The sequence below is a fragment of the Symphodus melops genome (assembly GCF_947650265.1).
Source record: "Symphodus melops genome assembly, chromosome: 1".
Lineage (NCBI taxonomy): Eukaryota > Metazoa > Chordata > Actinopteri > Labriformes > Labridae > Symphodus > Symphodus melops.
In genome coordinates this window covers 37,984,443-38,008,933 of record NC_136691.1, presented here as the reverse complement: position 1 = coordinate 38,008,933, position 24,491 = coordinate 37,984,443, and the positions used below count along the sequence as shown (strand labels likewise).

The 24,491-nt window shown below is 41.4% G+C and overlaps 2 protein-coding genes across 3 annotated transcripts in view; one reads left to right on the top strand and one right to left on the bottom strand.

Annotated features, from left to right (window-relative positions):
* The window catches only part of igsf9b (immunoglobulin superfamily, member 9b), a 28,669-nt gene extending 15,081 nt beyond the window's left edge, over nt 1-13,588 (top strand). For both annotated transcript variants that reach the window (XM_079338440.1, XM_079338441.1), the window contains exons 5-23: nt 1,109-1,255; nt 3,013-3,164; nt 3,357-3,474; nt 3,749-3,890; nt 4,789-4,934; nt 5,108-5,250; nt 5,361-5,501; nt 5,586-5,702; nt 5,795-5,945; nt 6,325-6,436; nt 7,358-7,533; nt 7,622-7,857; nt 8,021-8,105; nt 8,247-8,417; nt 8,546-8,582; nt 8,966-12,343; nt 12,496-12,665; nt 12,843-13,051; nt 13,245-13,588. In XM_079338440.1, coding sequence (XP_079194566.1) covers nt 1,109-1,255; nt 3,013-3,164; nt 3,357-3,474; nt 3,749-3,890; nt 4,789-4,934; nt 5,108-5,250; nt 5,361-5,501; nt 5,586-5,702; nt 5,795-5,945; nt 6,325-6,436; nt 7,358-7,533; nt 7,622-7,857; nt 8,021-8,105; nt 8,247-8,417; nt 8,546-8,582; nt 8,966-12,343; nt 12,496-12,665; nt 12,843-13,039 — 5,819 coding nt within the window. In that variant the 3' untranslated portion in view covers nt 13,040-13,051; nt 13,245-13,588. The remainder of the gene's footprint in view (nt 1-1,108; nt 1,256-3,012; nt 3,165-3,356; nt 3,475-3,748; nt 3,891-4,788; nt 4,935-5,107; nt 5,251-5,360; nt 5,502-5,585; nt 5,703-5,794; nt 5,946-6,324; nt 6,437-7,357; nt 7,534-7,621; nt 7,858-8,020; nt 8,106-8,246; nt 8,418-8,545; nt 8,583-8,965; nt 12,344-12,495; nt 12,666-12,842; nt 13,052-13,244) is intronic.
* Nucleotides 13,589-18,392: 4,804 nt separating this feature from the next.
* gatd3l (glutamine amidotransferase class 1 domain containing 3, like) lies at nt 18,393-23,863 on the bottom strand. Its single transcript, XM_079349309.1, has 6 exons — nt 23,649-23,863; nt 23,513-23,565; nt 23,303-23,416; nt 23,031-23,162; nt 22,845-22,937; nt 18,393-18,923 (listed from the first exon to the last, which is right to left on the bottom strand). Exons 1-6 carry the CDS (start codon nt 23,763-23,765, stop codon nt 18,716-18,718), a joined length of 717 nt encoding a protein of 238 aa, XP_079205435.1. The 5' UTR covers nt 23,766-23,863; the 3' UTR covers nt 18,393-18,715.
* Nucleotides 23,864-24,491: the final 628 nt, after the last annotated feature.

The window sequence follows — 24,491 nt, the reverse complement described above, 5'->3', positions numbered from 1 at the left end:
ATCAGCCCGTATTTGAATGTCAAATATAGATACTTACTGTACATACCACCTTTTTACTTCCTGGAACACATTCTGCTAACTCGACTATACTTAGTCTGTCTCTGATGCTAGTGGGAAAAAGCTGTACTTGTATTGGTGGAAAACACTGATTGCTGTCATGTTGCTAGCTTTGATTAACATGTCACATTACACCAGTAATACACTGGCTAGTTTTTTATTGTCACATAATTTACATGAAACAAATGGACTTTTTCAGCTCATTGTTTCAGAGATCTATCAATGCACTGACTGCCATACTAGCTGATACCAAACAAACATGTTTAATTTTTATCATGTAGGTCTTCATTTGCGTCCAACATTGAGCTAAGGTTGTGTTATGGAAAATTTTACTCCATGTGTACTATATGCGTTGTACGAAGGTATCATAGAATCTGTCGTATAAAATGTATGTGAAATGTCTTAGAATACTACATGCACAGCCTATTGGGTGTTTTGTTTCCCATCATTTCGTTCCCTCTATTCTGTTTCTCACACTCTGTACATGTGGGAAGAGTCACCCAGGCTCCTTCTCACTAGACTCCATCTCCTTCTCAGCCTTGGGAGATGGTAGATAGTCATGTAGTCTCTTCTCTCACACTAGGGGATAGATTGTGCCCTGCCAGGTGGGCAGTGGCTCTGTGTGGTGTGATGGGGAAGTGCTCTGTGTAGTGTGATGGAAATGTATAAGTTTTCATGTTTGCCTTTTCTCGGGGCCTCTTTCTCTCCTCACTGTATGAGAGAAGGGTCTTCGAACACTTATCTTGCCTTTGAATAAATGTTCATTGAGACCAGATCGATCTTGGGGTTCTTTTCTGAATAGATCTTCTCACTCTTTATTTTTACTTTTTGGTAATGGGAAAAATTCCATGGCAATTGACATTCACACTGCACAGATCTGACTTTGACTGTGGCCTTTGTGACACTGGATGCCTGTGTCATCTAAGCCCTCGTCCTGCATGTGCTGACTCTGCCTGTCTGGCTGTTTGTGGGTCTGTGTGTGAGCTGACTCTCTCTCTCTCTCTCTCTCTATCTCACCCCTTACTCTTTACCCTCGCCCCTCCTTCCACAGGACGTGTTTCTCTGACCCGGGGTGCCTCTCTGCTGGTGGAACGGCTGACCCTGGAGGACGAGGGTTGGTTCGAATGCCGCATCCTACTCCTGGATAGCAAAAAAGACGACTTTCGAAACGGCACATGGACATTCCTCTCCATCACAGGTGCAGCACTGCAGGAGGACTCAGTAGCTCATATCCTTGTTTAGAACAGCCTCAGCATGGAGCCTGGCTGGGTCTCTGAAGGCTCGGGGAGGATAGCTTTTCCTGTGTGTTAAAGCACAATATCACCTATGTTCTGTACACACGATGATCAAGTTCAGCTGCTATGTGTATGCATTTTTCAAAAATGACCATTTATGGCTAAGTGTGGGGGTATAAAGGATGAACCCAAGTAAGCACATATCCAGATGGTTCATGATTTTTAAAGGGAACATTGCGTGAAGATTTGTCTGCTGACAGTTTTATGAATCTGAATTATTTACTGACAATGTGCGACATCAGTTTGGCTTTTTTGTCCTAAGTGCACACTACACTGACACCCCAGCTCCTTTGACATTTTGAAGCAGGTATGTTTGTACTACAGTGAATGAAAGGCCTACAAGTGCTGCATCAAGTTGCAGAAGAAGTCCGAACACCTTTTTAGTACACAGTAGAATTACATCATTGCACACATGTCATATCATATGAATGTTTGTCGCCTCAGGCATGTGCAGTAATCCAAACCAGACATGATACAGAACCTTGTACTCAGACAATGATGACATATTTTACCCAAACCCTTCTGTTACCAGTGAAGATGTATATTTTAATCCTCAATAATCCTGTTTGTTGAAAAACCTATTTGTGACATCAATAAACCCCTAGTCTACCCCCAGAAACACTGGAAAAATATTGTTGCAAAACATGAATTTATGTAATTCCAACATAGTATTTTGGGGATTATTTGAGGATTCACGGTAGAAACAGGGTTAGTCTCTTCATATATGTTATGGTTATGTCCTTTACCCTAAATCTGATAGAGAATAGATTTAATGTGAATATAATTTCACTGCCCATTTCCTCAAGAGCATCTCAGTGGTCACATTCCCTTACAACAATTCAGTCCTACAGTACTGCCCTGCAAATCAATGTTTGGTAGAGATACTGCCTAATTGTGTGGCTTTGGCTCAGTGAAAGAGTTGGTCATCTCTCTTTTGGGAGGTTTTTGGCTCCATCCCAGCCCCAACAGTCCACATGCCAAAGTGTCTGGAAATGACTCTGAACCAAGCTAGGCTTGCTTCCTATGGCATAGCCAGCTGAGTTTGAATGGGTACACAGTAAATAGAATAAAAATAATTCTGCTTTAATACTCAGTGAGCACTGATATTATTTTATATATTTCTTTCTGACGTTCTTCAGTATTGAAACTGACGATGTACAAATGTAAACTTGACAAAAAACACAGTCTAAGATCTCATCGATTTTGTTGCACCGGCTGAGAGTAAACAGCAGCTTTCTATTGCATTGAAAATAAGCAGAATAAAGAAAATACATACATGGACTGAAGTAATGATAGAGTACCGGTAATTACTTTAGAAATCCTCCATGACTGAACATTTTCTGATTAACCAAAAACTTTCCAAACTCTCCCTTTACCCTTTATTTACTGACCTACATAAACCACATTTTCAAAGCATCAAAGAAATTGTTGCTACTGACTAATAGATAAGCTGGCAGCTCAAGCTTCAGAAAATCACACCAAAACTCTCTATTGTGGATTAACTCTCCTTATTAGGCATTTTCTGATATCATTTCAACTTCTGATTTCAGTGTTGAGGGCTCAACGTGCAGTTACTGCTTTGTTTGTCTTGTAAGTTTGCCATGCTAATTTTAATATGTAAGTCAGAATAAATTTTTTACATGCGCTCTCTTTGTTCCAGCTCCACCTGTGTTCATCAAGACACCACCAACTTTTGTAGAGGTTTTGCTCGGCGACTCACTGACTCTCAGCTGTGGAGCCCATGGCAACCCTCGCCCAACTGTTGTCTGGCATAAAGATGAGAGCCGAATAGAGAAACATGAAAAAATAAAAGTGAGTTGGATTAACAGATGGTATTTTCACTATCTTAATGAAATACTTTATAATTAGCATTTTCAGTGGGAGATGAACCTTTGATGTGTCTTTGAAGCAACGGCTTTGTTGTCATCTCCACTGAACCTTCAAAATCCTTCTCTGACTTTTCTTTTCTCTCTTTGATCCTCTTAACCTTCGCCCCCTCTTTAGGTGCTCAATGGTACCTTGTCTTTGGCCTCTGTCTCAAGAAATATTTCAGGAGTGTATAAATGTCACGTGTCCAACACGGAGGGGAACCTGACCCACTCTACACAGCTGCAGGTCAAAGGTCAGTGTAGTACTATTCAATCTTCAGAGAGAGAAAGAATCCCTCCTTTTCTCATGTTCCACAAACATGCTGTGATTGTGTCCAAGAACAAAAACAACAAAGGAGCGTTTACCAATCTACTTCCTTAAGGTCTGTCCAGATTACAAGTGAAAATGCAATAAGCATTTTTAATAGTGTACACTGCCACCTACAGTCCATTCCTGGCTGTGACATTGATTTAAGGCCTACATACATTAAATGCTGTCTGTTGTGTTTTCCTCCAACTTTCCAAAAGGACCTCCTCTCATCATCATCTCACCAGAGGACACCACTCTCAACATGTCCCAGGATGCAGTTCTGCAGTGTCAGGCCGACGCCTACCCCTCCAACCTCACCTATGAGTGGTTGAAACAAGGACAGAACGTTTACCATATTGAGTGAGTACAAGTTGGAGCAACAAACCCAGATACTAAAGATATTAACATACTTAAATTTAGGAGAATAATACATTGTGAATATGACTTTCCTGTCCGTGGCATCATGAATCACAGCATTCGTCTAACCTTAAGTGGAATACAGAGTAATGCAAGCAGGGTTATTTAAAAAGCATCAGTTATGCATAGAGCAATTTAAAGTGCTTTACAGAGTTAAAAGCGACATCACGAATATTACAAGAGATGTGATCCATCCAGATTGAGTAGAATATCATTATTGTGCCAACATTAAATAGTGATTTATGTCTGAAGTGTTCTTTCTGCACCGCTGACATGAAGACAGGTTCAAAAATCCTATGAAAAGTGGGGCTTTTTATTTTTGTCACACATGAGGTACTGGTTTCTTTTTATATTGTGTGTAATAATATATTTTTTTTAAAAAGCATGTTGCACATGTTTTATAAAATGGTAAAATATCTTAATGGTTGTAGAATATTCTAGGACCCAATCAGGAAGCTGATATCTATGAATATCAATTAGTTTGACTTTGGACCAATCGTAACATACTTTGCTGCTTACATGTTTTTTGCCCCTATCGTACTAAATATAGTCTTTGGACACAATGGGATATTTAAAGGAAGCCTTTAAAGGAAGTCTTTAAATATACACACACAATGAGGCATCTTTCCAAACCATGCTGCTAATGCAATCAAGTCCAATGAGATTATTTGTAAGGCCATTATATCATGTTGTCATGGACAAAGGAGATTACTGTACAGATTACTGCAATATTACCCATCCCCTGTTTTAAGTTATATTACCATGAAAGTAATGAGCAAATGAGTTTTCACGTCATCTTAATCGTTCATTAATGTACGGCGTTTTTATCGTTTGGCTTCAGGTCTCTCAAGTCCAGAGTGAAGGTTTTGGTGGATGGAACACTTCTTATCCCTAATCTCATCCCAGAAGATGCTGGCAACTACACCTGCATCCCAACTAATGGGATACTGACCCCACCCTCGGCCTCTGCGCACCTTAAAGTCACACGTAAGGGTTTACTTTGCTGTGACACAGCATCTGTGTGGATCCATACATCAATTCATTTCATACAACTATTACTATGGTCCTGAATTACAGGGGGCTTGAGCATTTCGCTGCATACCCTGGTGGAGAACGTCTTTCAGTACTTTGATTAATGTCTCTTTCTCTTCCTGCATCAGACCCTGCTCGTGTTGGCAGAATGTCCCGGGAAACATACCTGCCCTCAGGCATGGAGGGCGTCATAATCTGCCCTGTCCAAGCTGACCCCCCTGTGCTGTATGTCAACTGGACCAAAGATGGGAACAATTTGAATCTTGACAACGTAAGCAAAGTAGCATAGAAAAAACAACATGTCCCACTGACGTTCTTTTTTCACATCTACTCGGTATAATGTCAGTGTGCATCATTTTTTTTGCCTTTTGACATGTCTAGTTCCCTGGTTGGATGGTGAACTCTGAGGGCTCTGTTTTCATAACAAAGGCCAATGACAATGCAGTGGGCATGTACACATGTACAGCCTACAACAGTTATGGCACCATGGGGCAGTCTGAACCCACCAAGGTCATATTACAGGTAAGACTACTGTTTGCATCCACAGTTACAGTGTAGGCACAGTAATACATGGGTAGAAGTGAACATGCTTCCTATCTTCTTCAGGATCCACCATCATTCAAAGTTCTTCCTCGGCCTGAGTATCTCCAGGAGGTGGGCAGAGAGTTGATTATCCCCTGTGCAGCCATTGGAGACCCCACTCCAAACATAACATGGAGCAAGGTACTGGTGACACCGCTCTTATAGATTAAGGTGCTCTTCATTCAGGTCTTATAAAACCCCATGTTTTAACTTGTTTCTGTCCTTTCTCATAGATTGGTCCCTCTCCACGTTCCCCGTACACTGTGTTGTCTAACGGCTCCCTGCTGCTGCAGCCTCTCGCTAAAGACCACCAAGGGGGCTGGGAGTGTTTGGCCACTAATCGTGTAGCGACTGTTGGTGCCGGTACTGTGGTAATGGTGCTGGGTGAGTGGGCAGACGTTATTTCGGCAAACTTCGAAGTCGCTATGAGCTTTTTACCTCCATTCATTCTTTCTTTATACAACCTTCACTTAGAAAGGTGATCTCATTTAGACACTACATCTATTTAAAAATGACTATTTTGAAACAGCAGCAGCAAAACAACACAAAATAACAGACACGCAGACAACTATTACACTGACAAACTAAAAGAGAATAAAACAAGACAGAAGTAGACGGTGGTAGACATATAATATATATATATATATATATATATATATATATATATATTATGTGTGTGTGTGTGTGTGTGTGTATATATACACACACACACATACACATCCTGGCTAAATTGACAGATGTGTTTTCTTTTTCCCACTTTCAGGAACCAGTCCTCATGTTGTGTCCTCAGTTTCTGTCACCTCGGAGATGAACCAGGCCAATGTGTCCTGGGTGCCTGGCTTTGATGGTGGATACACCCAGAAGTTCACTGTATGGTCAGTAGCATACAATTATAACTCAACAAGGCAGACAGCTATCATTAGGATCATGAGAATGAGTTCACACAGTTCATCAGACTTGAGCTATAACAACTGAGCAGCATTTACAGCAGACAGGTAACAAGACTGCAATTAACCATGAACATTTCTAATACACTACAAAAGCCATAGAGTAGCTCAGCTTCAGGTGGGAGACACACTATAGTCGAGGCGTGTTTTAAATACAATCATACAGTGTTACAACCTGTTTTGTTTTTAAACACAACACCCAGTGGTTGGCACAATCCCCCAAACAGCTCTGAATGAGACCATAGCAAGCGTGACATCCAAAGACTGCAGTCAATTTAAAATGCTGTTTCCAGGCCTTTAACGCATTTACAGAGCAGTGACCACATAACGCTGTTCCTTGCTTCCCTTCTCTGGCTACCTCTGAGTTTTAGAATAGATTTTAAGTTTAATAGCCCAACTAGCAGTTCCTAAAACTGGTCTCAACAGGTGAGCCAGCCTTTAGCAGTTCAGGCCTCGCAGCTGTGGAACTCTTACAAACTCAGTGTCCTCTTCTTAAACGGTTATTCATTTTTAACCCCTGTATTGTTGTGTACCTGTGTGCTCTCTTCTCTTTCTCACATTCTCACTGCAGACTCTACTAACTGTTTTCCATTTTCTCATTTACTGGCAATTGTCCTCTTTTTCTGCACAGGATTTATTCATTTATTTTTAAATACTTGTTTTGAGTATTTAGCCTAATTATCAGTTTTATTATTTGTTTATTTTTTATTAAATGTTTTGCTTGTTTTGATCATAAAGAACATTCTTTCTTGTTTTCAAAAAGTGCTCTAAAAATACAGTTATGATTATTACATAAGGTTCATCAGTGTTGAATGACCTCCTCATTGTTTCATACTCTAATTTCTCCAGGGTCAAGCAGGCTTCCAGAGGGAAACATGAATGGGCATCTCTGCCTGTACCGACATCCAAAAACTACCTGCTGGTGACCGGGCTGCTCGCTGGTACGAGCTATCAGTTCAGCGTCCTTCCTCAGAATAAACTTGGATCTGGACCTTTCAGTGAAATTGTTTCTGTGCGGACACAAGGTTAGAGCAAGTTTTTTCTTCCACTCTGAAACATCCATCTACTCTTAAGTGAGCCTCAGTTTCAACGTATATTTTGTCTTCATATCAGCGGTACCAACAGAGGAACCTACAGTTGTCGCAAATCTCCCAAACCCGGAGCCTCCCATACTCCTGTCAGCCAACCGGACTGAGCGAGGTGTTCTGCTCCAGTGGTCTCCTCCTGAGGCCTCATCCTCTCTGACCGGCTATGTGCTGCATGCACGCAGGGATCAGGGCCACTGGGTCATCCACAACAGCAACATCAGCGCCAATCAGAGTGAACTGCTGGTGCAAGGACTGCTAAGGGTAACAATTAGTTTAGTTTTAACCCTCAACATTTCACTTCTGTGGCCTGTGTACTTGTAGAGGAGCTAATGGGCCACAATTGTATTAAATTTGAGGGAGGGTTTGAGGTTGTTTGAATCATGTGTATACTGTTTTAATCAAACATCTGATCTGTGTCTGGAAGGACTCCAGTTACGATCTGAGGCTGATGTCTCGCAGCAACAAAATGCTTAGTGAACCCAGTGAGTCTGTCAGTGTCTCCACCACAGGTAAGTATCTTTATATGAATTAACATGAGCATCACATGCATTTTAAGTGAAGATCCTTTTTATAACGAGATGTTTTACAAAGTTAGCGTTTTTTATTCAAAGTGAAGTTTGGTGACCATCGTTGATCAATCCGTTTAACAGGGATGGAGGTTTACCCCGTACGTCCAGGTTTCTTAGAGTTCATCCCGGAGCCCCTGCTGGCCGGTGTGTTAGGAGGAGTGTGCTTCCTGTTTGTGGCCATCATCCTTTCGTTAGTGACAGCGTGCTACATGAGCCAAAGGAGACAGCGCCGACGCAGAAAAAGAAGACAAGGTAACTTCTTTGCAGAAAGTACAAGAGTCCACTCCAGACTTTATGCTGTGTGTGATCTGTCATGGTTCCACAGTTTCATCCAGGATGTTGTTTTTTTTACTCTTTTGTCCTTCCTTACACTTCTTTAGATCTCCCAACTGCCCTGCAGAAGAGCTCATCTCCAGAGTAAGTGTTCTTGCTAGCACACCTTTATAGTTTAGCTGAAAGTTTCTGTTCCTTGGTTTTAATGTCGATCCCAACTGTCCATGAAATGTATTTTTTGCTTGTATTTTTTTGGTTTCATTCATTTTTGTTTGGATTTTGATTGACTGTTTTGAAACACATAAAAGCACCCCCCTTTATGTTCTGCTACCAGCTGTCTAAATGATATAAATAACATGAATCATCTTTACAAACAAGTCCTTACAACCTCTGCTATCTTGTGTGCTGTGTGAATGTTTATAAAGTTACAATATTCCCCATTTATAATCTCTTTTAATCATTTATTTTAAATCTGCAATACTGTGAAGTTTGAATCTTTCAACGTTCCTTTTCGTTGTCTTTCTCAGTGCTCGCTCACCACCTCACAGCCCAGACAGTGTCCTAAAGCTGAAACTTTGTCCGCCGCTTCCTTTCTTCCCCAACTCGTCCTCCTCACAGTCTGATCGGTCGTCCTTCGATAAAGGCAGCCGCGGAGAATACCACGACCAGCGGAAGCAGCTCCTGTCCAACTCGTCTCCGCCGCCACACTACACGCTCTTTGAGAGTCACCTTGGCTCTCAGGCTCCTTCTCCAACTGCTCTGGAGTCGATCTCCAGAGGCCCAGACGGTCGCTTCATTGTCCAACCACTGCTAGAGAGCTCCAGTCCCTCCACCAGGAGAAACTTCAATAAGGAAGTCTTGCAAATTAATGGCGGGACTGGTGGCTTAGGGAGCAACAGGACGTCCTTAAGGGACTCTCCAAAGTCGAGCATTTTGAGCTCAGAGAAGGGTGAGAGGAAGGATTCTCCTCTTACTGTGGATGTCCCAGAGCTGAGCAGACCTCCTCCCTCTCCTGGAAGAGTACGCGCTCTGGCCAGAAACCTCTCCCGTCACGGCTGTTTTTACTCCGACGATGAACAGGGCTCGGAGGCTCTCCTGGAACGAGCCAGCTTTTATTCAGACAACAGTGAGAAAAAACCCAGCGATTCTCTCAGGAGGTGCCGCATGCAAGCCCAAGCCGAAGATCTGTTCCCCAGTTTGGGCAAGAAAACGAAACTTCTGGATAGAGACAGAGGTTACCAGGCAATGGAGAGTCAGCTGACTAATAACAGCACCCTAGTCTCACAGCTTGACAGTGAGCTGGAGAGGGAAGGCATGGGTAAGTGTGTCCAACTGGCAAAAGAGAGGGAAGAAATGGAGAGGGAGCTGGAGAGCTACTCGGCCGATCAGAGAAGTCGAGGTCTTAGAAGAGACAAGCGACAGTGTGATGAAACAAAGAGCCCTGACAGAGACACATCACAGTCAGAGGAAGAGCCTATTTGGAAACCACAAGATGTCACCATCCGACAGAAACACAAACCCTCAGGTCAGACCAGTCGGGTGTCTGACTATCGCAGGGCGTGCTACTTTGGGAACACCAGCAGCCCCCTGAACCGCCTCCAGTCGTCTGGCATACAGTGGGACATTAGCCCTGTCACATCAACCACGAGCCTCATCCCATTCCAGAGCCCCCAAGAGACCACATCACCTCGACCCCGACAACCTCGCACATTCAGGGAAACCACCGAGGACTCTCTTGATGTGGACTCATCGCGCTCTCCAGCCACCCAGAACACCTCCCTTCCCATGCTCTCCCCTGACACCACCTCAGAAAGCCCCCCGGTCCTGTGTCTGCAAACCCCAGAGAGAGCCAGGTCGTTGAGTCCTCAAAGAGATCCAGATACATGCAGGAAGTCCACGAGGAAGCAGGTTACGAGGGAGAAGGAGGAGGAGGTAGGTGTTGCTACAAGGTCCAGACATTCATATGCATACGCAGGTGCCCAGCCGTGGGATTCAGCTGACAGCGAGAGGCCGACGAGTTCAGCCTCTGCACCCTTAAATCAGCCTGAGAGAACTGCAGGGGTCGACTACACAGCACCAAGAGATCCCAGTCCATCAAGTTATTCTACTTTACCATATGAACATTGTGAAGTAGGTGCAAAGGCCAAAGAAAAAGACAGTCATGCACGGGATGACAGACGAAGTTCAGGGTTTTACTCTGAGTTAGAAAGAGAGGGTGTGCGCACACGCTCCAGGAGGAGTGACAAGTGTCTCTTCTCTGATAGTCCAAGTCCCATTTCAACACTGACTCTCGTCGAAGAAGTTGACAGTGACCAGTCCCAATTTTCGGTTCCAGGAATGTCAGGGTCCTTTAAGGCCAAGCCTCCAGCTCCATCTCCCAAAATGTCCCCCTTGCAGACAAGCGCAATTCTTGAATATCTGAGCCTCCCGGGTTTCATTGAAATGAGCGTCGATGAGCCTGTGGAAGACACTGAAGACACAGACACTGTTAGAATGAGTTCAGAATCAAAACAGCAAAAAATACCTGGAGCGAAGCCTGACGTAGTTCCTAAAAACTGGGAGGTTCACGTTCAAGAAACCAGGGACGTGGATGCAAATCGAAAAGTTTGCTTTGAAGAGGCTCGCGCTGCAGGCGCTGCAGAGGTTGGCTTTCACGCCGGTAAAAAACAAAGCTTTAAAAGCTCCCTCGAAGCAGAAGCTAGAGATTTGTCAAATAGGGTGAGATTTCCAGATGAGACGAGGACACCTTCACCATGTCCAGAAAAAACGTGCAGGCAGCTTTATGACGAGAAAACACAACTCCGGGGGGGCATCAAAAGCTCGGACAGACCTGAATCCAGACTTGGATCGAGGTCGGCTCACACCTTGTTCAGTGCAGCTAAAGGCATGGCGGATATCGTGGCCAAACACTCGCAGAGTTTTATGGACAGTAGTGAACCTTTAACAGAGCAACCCCAAAGACACGCCTCGAAGGGCAGCAGGGCTAATAACATTGCCTCGCGAATATGTCAAGCCCCTGTGCCATTTCTGAAGAAATCCTTCAGTACTGGACCCTGTAGGACCCTCTCAGGTCTGGGACAGCCTCGTCCTTACCTAAAAAAATCCATCAGTTTAGGTTCACAGAGGTGGGAGCACTTTGAGAGCCCAAGGACTTATATTTCCGAGAAATGTTACTGGGATGAGTTCCCTCATCCAGATGTCAGGATGAAGTCCTACAGTTTGGGTCGCAGTCCTCCTTTCCTGCCGAGGCCCGGCCCCTCCTGGAGGGAGTACATCCCGCTCAGACGCCCCAGCATGGGCAGCCTGGAGAGGCTTCATCCTGCACAAAGATCTTCAGCTAGTCCTCCCTACCTCACACAACCTATGTACCCACCCAGGCAAACCTCGGTCTCCCCAATGCTTGAACCCTCGGATCCACGACGGCAGGCTGCTGTCTTCCCAGACTCCTCCAGGTGGTCCCCCTCTTATCAGGAGAACCTGAGGTCTGCCCACTACGTCCCCATGCCCTCCTCCATCCCTGTACCCCATTACCAACCCTGGCCGGGATCCAGGGGGGAAAGCATGAGACCGATGGAGCCCAGAAGGGGCCCTCCGAGGTCTTACCTACCCAGGGGCATCAGCTGGCCCTCACCTTACTATCCCCCCTTCCCCCCGAGGGAGGGAGACGGCTACAGACAGCCTGACAGAATGATGGGGAGGGGAGGGGAGACAGAGGTCAGGGAGGGCAGAGAGATCAGAGAGGGAGGAAGAGCGAGCTATGCCAGTCAGAGCAGCGGGAGAGGGAGCGCCGGTCTCTTCCGTCAGTCGCTGTCCATTACCCCCACATTGCTCAGCTCCCCTGAAACCACAGAGGAGGGCGAGCGCCATCGAGCGGAGACGGAGCTGCCTGAGAGGAGAGCGAAAAGGTGAAACACCGCCACACCTGGACCATTACTACAAATACACTGGAGTGTCTTCTCATCAGAAGGATTTATTTTATTGCCAAATTAGATTGAATTTCATTTTGTTTCTCGTTTGTGTTGCTGTCATCTTACACTTGTTTTTGGTATCTCATTAGAAGGAACACGTCAGTAGATGAGAGTTATGAGTGGGACTCTGCTGATGCATGCGTGGACTTAGAGGTCCTGGAGGCTTCGAGGTTTGATCAGTCACAGATGGGTTTGCGGAGAGGCAGAGCCGAGCTGAGAAATGATCAAGCTGGTGGCCTCCGGGACCGGCAACGGAAAGGTACCTTTTTTTTTTCTTCCCTCAAATTCTCAGTGTGTGTGTTGATGTTGCATGTGTCATCATGAGTGCAACGCTTGATGTGGTGTTGCATGTGTTCACCTTGTGCTGTGATCCTTGTGAGCTTGTCTCATGACGTGCCCATCCATGCATTTCCTCTCCCTGATTCCCCCTCCTCAGGCCCGTCTCCCTCAATCAGCCCGCCAGTTTCCAACACGCCACGCCAGTACAGCCGCTCCCTGAGCGAGGCGCGTTTCCACGCTCTCCGTCAGGAATATCAAGAGTACAGACAGGCTCAGGAGTCCATTTGTTTACGTGAACCCTGCCGCGCCTCCGGCCATGAAACAGACTCTGACTCCAACTCAGCCCTGCTCTAGCAGTTTAACTCGGTCCGTTACTCATCCTGCCCTCTTTCCTTTTATTTTCCACCTGCCTCTACTCGCCTGCATGCATCCTTTTCCTGCCTGTCACTGTATCGCCCATTTGCTTTGCCAAAATATGTGCTGCTGGATTGAAAAAATGGTTTTATTTTGGCTTTTTAAGAACGTTTTGCTTATGCTGTTCTGCTCTATGTTTCCACAGGTAGATCTAAGACAGATACCAAATAGAGGTTTAAAATCAACAGCCTACAGCACTGTGGTCCTGGACAGTGTCACACCTCACTCAGAGCCCATCCCCCCTTCAATCAGAATAAATGTAACATGCTTAAAGAGACGTCATGCTGTGTGCCATCTAATGTAACAAACTGAATCTCCTCAGTTGTTATAAGAAGACTTTGTGTCCATGTTCTTGTTCACTTCTACTCTGCATAATGAAACTGAGAAGGGATTATTTATTTATCGAAGGAGCTCATGCAACTGTACTTTGGGATTTTTTTCTTAGACCTTGACAATCAGCCACACAGGGCCCCTTTGAGAAATGATAAAGTCACCAATTACCAAGGCATGTTTACAGTTGAGAGTAAACCAGAACTGAACTGATTTATAAAACTAGCAATATTTTTGTTGATTAATGGTCTGGCCCAAAAAAACATCAATTTGTGTGATGGAAACCCTTAAATGAACCTTCAGTGAGCTGTTTAGCCATTCGAATGGTGCTCAATGCATTTTCACCTCCATCCCCCTCTCAAAAGGAGCAAAATACTAAATTAACAGTACTTCAGATCACATGATCAGGTCCAACATCTCAGAGCAGCTCATCAAACTAACTGAAAACTAAAGTTGACTATATTTAAAAGATTTTATTGCCCCCTGTTGTTTCTTCCTGCTGATTCCATGCACTCATTTCAAATTCAACACATTTTATGCATCATTAGTTACCTTGTTGAGAGTTTATAAATCAAATCCCTTCAAATAGCCTCCCATTATTTTTTTCCAAAATATTTATATGTACCTTAATGTTAATGCTCCTACTGTTGTATTTTCCACTTAAATCTTTCATCAGATGAGAAAATGCTACTTTGCTCCACCTGAATCAGTTAACCCTTGTCTCAGTTATTACAAAGAAACTTCATAAGAAACAGGGAAATGAGTTATGCCTTATTTTTGTTAAAGAAGAACGTGAGCTATTTGAAGGTTTAGCTGACAAGCTAAGAAAAAAACCCAAACCAATCACAGGAATAAAATAAAAAAAGATTGAAGTTCTGCTCACATAATGACTATCTTTGTATATTTATGAGTTTTGATATGCAACAATGTTTACAATTCACATCGCTGACGTGAAGGCAACACTGTGAATATTTCTTTGACTTCTGGTCTGTTTTGAATTTTGTGTTCATTAGGCGACTTGTTTGTGTGGTTTTAAACACACAAAACAAAATGACAAGAGTTGTTTTAGTTCAACATTTGTACTGTATTCATTGAAATAGCCCCGATGAAAGTATGCATTTCTGATGATGGTTTTGGAAGTTTTGTACAAACTGGAAATTTTTATATCTTGCCACTTTGTTGTTTTTTGTCATTTTTATATGTTTGTAATGAATAAATTGTTTTATTCTGAGTTAAAAAAAAAAAAAAAAAAAGCCCTGATTCGTTTTCTGCTTTACAATTATTCTCAGTCGCAAGTGTCGCTTTGGTACATTTCTCAGATCAATTCTGATCTGATCTGGCGGGGGTCATAACATGTTAAATTTATTTATAGGACATGTTTTGTGAACATTAGAATTGTTAAATGGCTGGAATATTCCCTTTAGCAACAGAAAACACGTTTTAAATGTAGCTAGTTTTGTCTCGTGTTTACCAGTCACACAGACATCTTGTACATGTTGCCATGGGAACGCAATCTTTATGGCACCAGGACATTTAGTAAACTTGAACGATGAAGCTGAAAGAAACTCTTCGGGACATTTAAAGTAATTATAACAAAGCAACCCAAAGTCATAGTCATAATATCAATGTTGGATAACTTCACACACAAAATACAGTATTATTATGCTCTCTGTTAAAAGTCTCCAGAGACACTACAACTCACCTGAAAGAAAGCGTGTTGTTTCGGCATGTAACAATGGCGCACTCGTGTGATGGACATGAGTATTACAACAACAAACCATCTGAGCATGAAAATAGATAGTCGCTATAACAAAACACGTTGTACAGTTGTTTTTATTAATAAAAACGTAACTGGTTGTAGCAGAAGGTCAGTATTAATCAATCAATCTTTATCTGTATTGTGCCAATTCATAACACGTTTGCTCAAAACACTTTACAAAAGAGCAAGTAAAATACCTTACGCTACTCTTTACTTGTTAAACTGACCCAGCATTGATCCATCATGAGCACAATTGTACCAACATTTAGCAAAGTTGCAGCGGAAAGTTTATTTATTTATTTATGTTTTTTTGTTGAGAACTTTCGTCTACATTTCTCTCTTTTCTCTTGTGTTCTCTCTGTTTTCTTTTTTCATGTGTAAGGTTGAGACCAGAAATAAAGACAATTTGGTTGTGGGGGACTATTGGAGGCCATGAGGAAGGTTAGTTTAGTTTAGTTTATTATTTCGTGGACAATCCCATTTTACATTAAAAGGAGCAGCTTTAGCCTTTGCGGCTAATTTCCAGCTGTAGTCCCCAGACAGTTAGTGAATCGGCTACCTGAAGTGCATAATTAAAGATTAAAATACAATAAATGACATTACATTTGTGATAACAGAGGGTCTAGACAAAAGGAAGACAGGCATACAGACATAGCATGATGCACACAATTAGAGTACAGTTTGAACAGAGATATCAAAGCAGTGCATGTGACAAAGACAGCACAGAGGAAACATTTAAGATACATACATGACAGAACATGGAGGCAGGCAGCAGCAATGACCATGTCACATCGAACATACATCTCATCTAACAGAGATTAATGTGTGCAGTTATAGTTGTCAGTAAACCATGTTTTATTTAAAGGTGGAGTATCTCTGTATATCTTTGATAATGGTGGGCAGTGACTTCCAGTTTTGTATTGCTGTAACAGAAAATGATAGTTGACCGAATGTCATTTTTCTTGACGGAATGAGAAGGTCACCTGGTACTTCTAGTGGACTGACTGCTGATGTTATGTTGAGTTATGAATGAGGTCAAAGAGGAGGAGCAGTATTATCCAAATTTTAAAAACCAGTAAGATGTTTTGTATTTGATTACATCTTTCCAGCTCAGCAGTTCATGGTTATTTATTATAATACAATGATGTGAAGTGTTGGGCTTCAGGTCCAGGTCCTTTGAGTATTTTCTTGTAGAGGGTTGCTAATGGTTTTAATGACAAGCTGTTAGTTTGTCCCCAGCTTGTTAAACAGTATGTTAGATGTGACATGATCATGGCATCCATAAACAATTTGGCAGCATTAAAAGTTAGAGCATTTCTAATATATTTTAAATTGGCTCGGCTAAATTTGACCCCATTGGACACTTTCTTGATGTGTGCTTTGAAATAAAGAGTAGAATCAATGATGATGCCCAGATGCTTACATTGCGGAGCAATACAAATGTTTTGATCAGAAATAGGTATATGTGAAACAAAGTTAAATTTTCTTTTTGTGAAAAACATTCCATCCATGGCTGCGATGAGTTTGGCAGCAGCCATATGCTTTGACTTGACATGCATGTACTACGGGGTTCTGCATACTTTTGTGTTTTGATATCAGGGCAAACCAACAGCAGATCATTAATATATAAACTATTAGGTAATATCATCATTGTCACCCTCTTGAGCTTGCATGTACAGAGCCTCGGTTTGGTTAAAGGCATTTTTGTTTGGGCTGTGATCTCCATGTGGTAAAATAGGTAGGATATGGAAATTCTGCATATGGGTATGATGGGAGCTAGCATGGAGGGGAGCAGCTCTTGCGGATGCCGGAAATAATTGTCCAACCTTTAACTAATTAAGTGATCAGAGGCTCCGACTTCCTGGTGATGTCCTGGCTGTTCCAGCCCATCAGTCTGGTTGAGTTGAGTTGGGTTGTGAGGGCCAATAGGGGCCGTGTGCCAGGTTAGTTAGTATTGGTGCTGTCTACTGGTTAGCTTGCAGAAACCAGGCCTTGATCTGTTAAGGTGGCTGTTTTGGTTACAGCAGCAACTCGGGCCATGTGGAAGGTTACGTAACGTATTGGTAGGGTATAGGGGAATAATTGGGACCAGGGGTTTCTTCACACAACACTCATCCTTTCATTAAAGCACAGGTATCTTGTGTTTATTCTAAATTCATATTGTTGAGATATTTGAGTCCAGGCAAAAGTGATTAACAGACATCAGTGCCGTCAATCCTCTCGTATGGCTCTTTTTCATGCTGTCTTCAGACTTAACCTGGATTTCACCAGATTCATACCTTTTGTGGATGGTGAGTCACAGGTGTCCTGCTCTGGCACAAAGCAAACATAACAAACACTAACAAAACTCATACAGAGAACTTTGGGGACATGGTATAGTGATTGGCTGTTTTTGGGTTAACAGTCTAGCTGAAAATCAAATACATTTTTTTTCTTGTCTTTCGTCTCTCTCTTTTTCCCCTCTCCGCCGATCCTCCTCCTTGCTGTCAGTAATGTATAAAAGAGGATTTTTAATATTTGTTACTGATTAATATTCAAACATATAAATATGTTTTGCAGATTTTAAACTCAATGAAATCCAATGTAAGAATGTATTTTTATGTGGCCCTTTTTTAAAAGATTTATTTTTGGGCTTTTCAAGCTAAGCTAATTATTGACTTTTTGTACTCAAGATAGAGATAGAGGGAATGACAATTAAACTTGAACGGGCCAGAGACTTTTCACAAAAATAAGAATCCTTTCAGATTAAAGCCTTTCAATTAAAAGAACCTGTCAAATCATTGATCATAAATATTTGACTTTGTTGATAAACTTCTTCAGGATGATTCCATTTTGCTTTGCCATGCTCACTTTCCTTCCAGTTGTTTTATTCCCTTGATGCAACACTATTCGGATCACCTGAGACCATTAAAAACTATTTTTAATTGTCAATATGTGTGTAACTCAAGAGCAATTGTTGGCAAAACAGTTCTATGATGCTCCTACCTTATATGGCCCATTTTGCCAGATGGCCCATTTTAGCTGACACCACAGAATATAATAGATGTAGAATTTTAGAGGTTCAGTCACTGACACAAAATAAAAAGGAGCTTAATCTACATCTAAATACAAGCCATGTCTGCTGTTTACAATGTGTTTTCAGTGATGATGAAAATAATGTGTACATAGCCAAGATTAATTAATACCACGACAAAACACGACAAGAATTTTGCGCTCTTACTAAAGCATTTATTACTTTTCATGTATGAAGGTAAACGGTACAAGTACAGAGGTGTATGTTGTACTTAAACACGGCTTCCTGTTTTTCTTCTTCACTTGGTAGACATACGCATGACGTGTTTGACCATGTTTCCAATGCCATCAAATATATAGTGGTAGTGATACTCTGTGTCCCACATGAAGCTCGGGGTGCTGACCACTTTGTTCTTCTCATCACAATAGGCTTCGTAAGAGAAAAAGGTTAAGGCCAAAGAGGAAGTGAACTCAGAAGAAAAAAACAATAAATACTCATAGATCTAGATAAGTCATCAACTCGTACTGCAAGGAAAAAGAGAATTCTGAAAGGATATATATGGCTCACGGACATTGTGGCGAGCACCCATGCTCTTCACTGCCTGCACCATGTTAGTGTGAGGCCAGTTCCCCCAGCGGGTGTTCTCGTCCCGCTCATAGCCCATGGTCACCTCAATGCTGGGCAGCACACGGCAGGCCAGCACAGGAGCCATGCTGGCCAGGCTGAAATAGGAGAGTAGAGTTCAGGTTTTTAATGAACCAAGAATAAGAAACAAAAATTATCAGGATGGTAGAATATTTGCCTTGTCAGTATTAAACAAGCCTGAACCCTGAAAAATAATTGCAATTTCTATTAATTAAGGAGTAGCACTGTAGACTGAAGCTCAGTTGGAGTCTTCTCTGTTGGCATAATTACTCTTATGAGGCAACATTTAAGATTTGCAGTGGGTTTTTTACCACTTACCCCCAAGTTAAACTAAACAAGACCCCTGTGTTTGAAAAAACAAACAAACATATTGGTACACTGAGGATTGAATAAGTAATCAAACCAGTAAACAACACTGTGTATAGTTTGAGTGGATCCTTTACTATCAAATCTAACTACTAAAAAATACCAAGAAATTCAAGGCTACATCTGGGGAATGTTCCAACTGTGACCAATGCATAGTGGATTTTGTCATGATGTCCAGGTTGAACAACATGTTGACATGCAACAGTAAGAACTGGTTTGCATCATACCATCCCCATTAGGCCCCATATTAAAAGGCCTGACTTTACACCAGAACCAGAAGTGTTTACAGCCTGGTACAGCAAACAGCGTTCTCAAATGCTTGATTATCAGTTATTAACAACAGTTTACAATGAAGGCTTAAAGTATTGGAAAGTGATAAGTTCCTGCTAGCTGTCTGCCAGGCCTACACTTAACCAAGAGCTTTTAACCCTGACATTACATATGTGTTGTGGTTTATTTTACTAATAGGGTGCCAGAACATTATTCATATGTTTTGTTTTTTTGATTTAGAATTTGATATAGATCACAAACTAGAAGGTTTTAGTGTGTTGGGTAATTGCTTAATTGTTTCAGAGATGTGGGTGGAATTAAAAACTCCAATGAGCAACCTTTAGCATAAGCACCCAGGATCTCCACTTTGAAATAAACAGAGGGAATCAACTATTATCGTAATTCTCATTCTTGTTATTCTTGCATTCTCAATCTGTGCCAAACAATCTCACTAATTATCTTCGCCAACCAATGATTAGCTTTTATGCACAGACCACAGTCTGTGCATAAAAGCTAATTATTGCTTTAATAGCTAATTATAGCTTTAATAAACTGGCTTTGTTTCTGTGTAAAACCAACATGGAGACAGAAGCCTATAAGAAAACATAATGGTTTGAAAAACTGCAGCCAACAACTCACAGGTAGGCAGGCCCTGTAAAGATGACGGCTCTTTTTGTTCAGTCAGTGGGAAGAATTTAGACATTCATTTTGATCATCTGACAATTTCTCCCTTTTATATTTTACCATGTAACGGCTGAACAAACAGTTTAATCATCCAATAAAAACACCTGTAATGTGGCCGGTTTTCCTACCTAGTAAAAATATCTGCTTGATTGCAAGCTAAAAAGGACTTTTAGCTTGACATCCATTTAGATTGATTATTGTTTGGAACACAGCTTTTACTATCATTGAGTAATGTGTAGCATGAATAATCTCATGATGCTGACAGAGAAGCAGCTGAGTAGAATTTGGCCATCATGTGGCTTATACACTGTAATGCTTGTAAAAGGAATTAACTAAGATTAAATAGTCCTGTATTAATGTACGGTTCTGAATACCACAGCCCACTTACAATGCCACTGTGCCTTATTCTCTGCAGGATTATACTGCAAGAGCAATACAGTATTATGCATGAAGATGATTAAAATGGTATTTGGCTTTTACTGAAACACACTGGAGCTTGTTATCGTCTGTGTTCTGTTTCCCCCATATTTTCCAATTAAGGCTATATCAGAAAGAATAAAAACTGTATCCTATTTTTCAAATCAGAGCAAATCTTTGCCTGTTAAAGAAAAATATATTGTATCAGTCTGCCATAATGAATATCAGGAGACTTTACAGAAACTTAAAAATGTGCATGTATATGTTTTGTGAAAAAATATATTTTCTCTCCTATAATCTAAATCAGAATTTAAAATTCTTCTTTTCATCTACAAAGTGCTTAATGGTCAGGTACTATCATATCTTCAGGAGCTCAGAGTGACCCTTTACCTCTCTAAAATAATGTGCTCTCAGAATGCAGGCCTGCTTGTGGTACAAACAGACTCTAAGAGTACTATGGGACGCAGAGCCTTTAGTTATCAGAGCTTCTGTATTCATGTCCTATTAAAACATGTTCCTGGGAGTTTTTGTGTCCCGTGTCTCTTAAAGGTTCGTCTGGATTGTAGATTGCAAATGTCTGCTTGACATCAACTGCTGCTATGTGTTTTATTAGTATTACTTATATTATCATCATTTCATTATTTCAGTGAGTTAACTAATGTTATGAACTACATGCTCCTTTCAGGTGCCCCACCAAAACACACTGATATCTGCCTGTAATTCTGTAATCCTGGAAACCAACATGCTGGAGGTTGCAAATACCTTTCATTCCAATTCCTCCAAAATATATATTTGACTGAAGTGAGCAGACACAATCTTTACTTAAATTTAAGTAAATTAAACTCAAATTAGTTGAGTCTGCAAAGTTTCATAAACAAACTTACATATGATATATTTCGAAAACTGTATATTTTCAGTGAAACTGTAAGCAAAGGGTGCATTAGACTTCTTAATCACACAGGACAGACTGATGAAATCTGAGGACACATGAAGCGACGAGCTGAAGAGAGACCAGCGGCGAAAATGATAAGAATGTAAGTCTGAGTTGAATTGTGTGCTCAGCTTGTTTTGTTCACAGTTGAGTCAAACGATTTTCTGGTCAATGGTTACAGCTGTGTTTGAACAGAGCATTGTTCGTTTTGTTTGTGTCAGCACAGCAACACGTTAATCACAGTGATTGTAACATAATCTCATATGTTGTACAATAATGCCCCGCAAATTTGTAATGGTCTTTGTTGTCACCTGGCTAAAACCATTTACAAGCTTAATTGCCAATAGGAAAGGATTACACCTGTATTATACAAGTAAATTGATGGTTGACGTCAAAAGTCAACATAACAGTTAACCCGATGCTGTAAAGGTGACAGCTGCTTCATCCTCTTATTATTCAACTCCAATCTTTAATTCCTGTAATCCTGCATCTTCCTGTCATCTCTGAGCTGCACAGGAGCCTCACATTTACCCCATCAGTCTATGAGTGCCAACTATAGTAGCCAAAGGATCTGCCCCCCTTTCACCAGATCACATATAGTAGTATATGTTACCTAAGCCTCCGTCCTGTCCTTTCTGCTTTAATCGATAGGATTTGCCTGAACTGACCTTCACATTAGCTGGTGAAAGACTTTCTTTTCAGAGTACAACTACACCTGCTCAACCTGCTGGTATCCAAACTTTATATGAAGCATTGAAATGCACTGAGAAATTTTTAAAATATTCATAAAATACACAAATGCAAACTGCAAACTGTGGTCTGAGACCTTCCCTTCAGTTATTAATTACTATATGGAGATTTATTTAAATAATTTTATTATTTGAAAATGTCTCATTTTGTGTACAATATTAATTGAGCTCTCTCAGTACTAGAGTATATTTGATCCAACCTTCATAGCAAATTGTATTTTTAAAAAGATATTTTCCTTATTTACATCTCTTTATATACATGTCAGCATGGTACAGGCTACTATACATTTTTGTTTTCCCTTTCTATAGCTGCTCCAGTGTCCCAATTTAATTACAGGAACCTTTTTAATCTGTTTTGTTTATCTAGGCTAATGTAATAAAATGTAATCTAATTTAAGGTGCCAAGAATCAAAGACTGTCTGCATGTTGCCTCTTGTTTGGATATTAAAGGTAAGTGTTAATTTAACGTACAGCCAAAAAAAATCTGTCTAACACACTTCTGACCTAATTTTTTTACATTGATTTTGCCTTATTATTATGCATTGACTTTAAGAAGATTTATTAGATAGAATGATTCATACCCAATAGGCTTGCGTGAACGATGGAATTCTTTGAGAATCCTCTCCACATCACCGTGCAGCTTGCAGTCCTTTCCATCCTTCATGAAGGAGGACCTAAAGAGTTGAGGGTTAGATATTAATATAAGTGATTCATCTACTTTTACTCTACTTTAAACTTCACACTTTCAAAGTGTTAACTTCTCTTACAGGTTCTTAATGATGCCATGGCCTCCAGGGAAGATTACAGCATCAAAGCTGTTGACGTCCAGCTTGGAAAGATCCTGCATTTGCATCATTCCTTGGCCATGACTGAAGCGAGCAGCCTCCATCATCATGTTCCTATGTGACGGCCAAAAATAATCATAAATACTATGCATGGAATTAGTCAAGTCTGGTGTTTAAGAATACAAATGAAAACATGTCACTGAACCTATGTCTGATCCCATGATCCTTTTTAAAGTTTAACCAAACAGGCCTACCGGTTCTCGCCAGAGCTGGGCTGCTTTTTCACATGGTCAATCACATGCATCTGCTGTTGATTTGGAGCAAACATCTGAAAGCGAGCTCCATTACGACTCAGGTGGTACATGGTGCTGCAGACAGAGTTATGTGTTATTATCTTTGTAAAGTGATGCATTCATGAAACAGTGGGAAATATCTGTCCCAAGTCCAGTAGGAATGATACTCACTAAACTCCCTCATGGACATCAGTCCCATCCCACCAGCCACATCCTGAGAAAACCTGTAGCAAAATCACAAATCACAATCATGACTACACTAAAAAAAAGCTTCTCTCTTCCATACAAATGTACATATTACACTCACCAGTGCAATATTGGTATTTCCCCAGTTGCCATAGTCCCCCTGGTGAACGAAGCAGGCAGGCTGACGAGAGAGGACAGCCAAAGTTTGTTTTGACAGGATAGTCTTGCTTGCAAGCATTATTCAGCTGTAGTCTCACTGTTTTAGCAGGTAAATAGGACAACAGATTACCACCAAGCCTGTGCAGACGCTGGTTGTAATTTTGGTCTCGCTGGGGTGTGTATATATACTAGCGGAGTGGCCAAATGACGTGACCATGTAAGCTCCACTTCCTTGGAAGAGGCTTCACTTCCTTGCCTTGGATGGCCTTGTCTCCTTATCGATCACCCCTCCCATGTAAAGCCTCATCTATTCATCTGATTAACTTAAGTTCCTTTGGCCCCGGACAGTTACAGCTTGAAAGTTCAGCTTTTAAGAGTAATCTTAAAGCAGTTCTCTAACCAATGAACCGCCATTGCCTTTATAGAATTAAACTCTTTGGCTCCGAATCAAGATGCTGGAAGCCTGCAAAAATAATGACAAGTCTGTTAATAACACCTGAATGCATTAGTGCAGTTGAGTAATAGGAACTTAATAAAAAAAACTGCATGGAAGCAAGAAGTTATTTCTGAATCTTCTAAAAAGAAAGAGAAATCAATTCTTAATGGCTTTCTATAGGGTAGCAATGAATGTGAAACAAGGTATACTCTATGCCCTTTAAAGTCTATTAGGGTGTAAGGCTCTTACTCGCTGTAATGCCATGTTGTGTCTCAATGGTCCAGACAGCAAACCCAGAAATACCCTGATTAGACAGAAATGTCACACTCAATATTCTCTCCAGTCAAAACCACAGTATCTCCATACATG

Bases quoted from the DNA above. Each gene is read 5' to 3' on its own strand.
- gatd3l (XM_079349309.1), bottom strand. From the start codon at position 23,765: ATGCTTGCAAGCAAGACTATCCTGTCAAAACAAACTTTGGCTGTCCTC. The intron at 22,938-23,030 runs GTAAGAGAAGTT...TCAACTCTTTAG, and splicing joins CATGGCATCATTAAGAACCT to GTCCTCCTTCATGAAGGATG. The intron at 18,924-22,844 runs GTATGAATCATT...CTCCTATTTCAG, and splicing joins CGTTCACGCAAGCCTATTGG to CCTGGCCAGCATGGCTCCTG.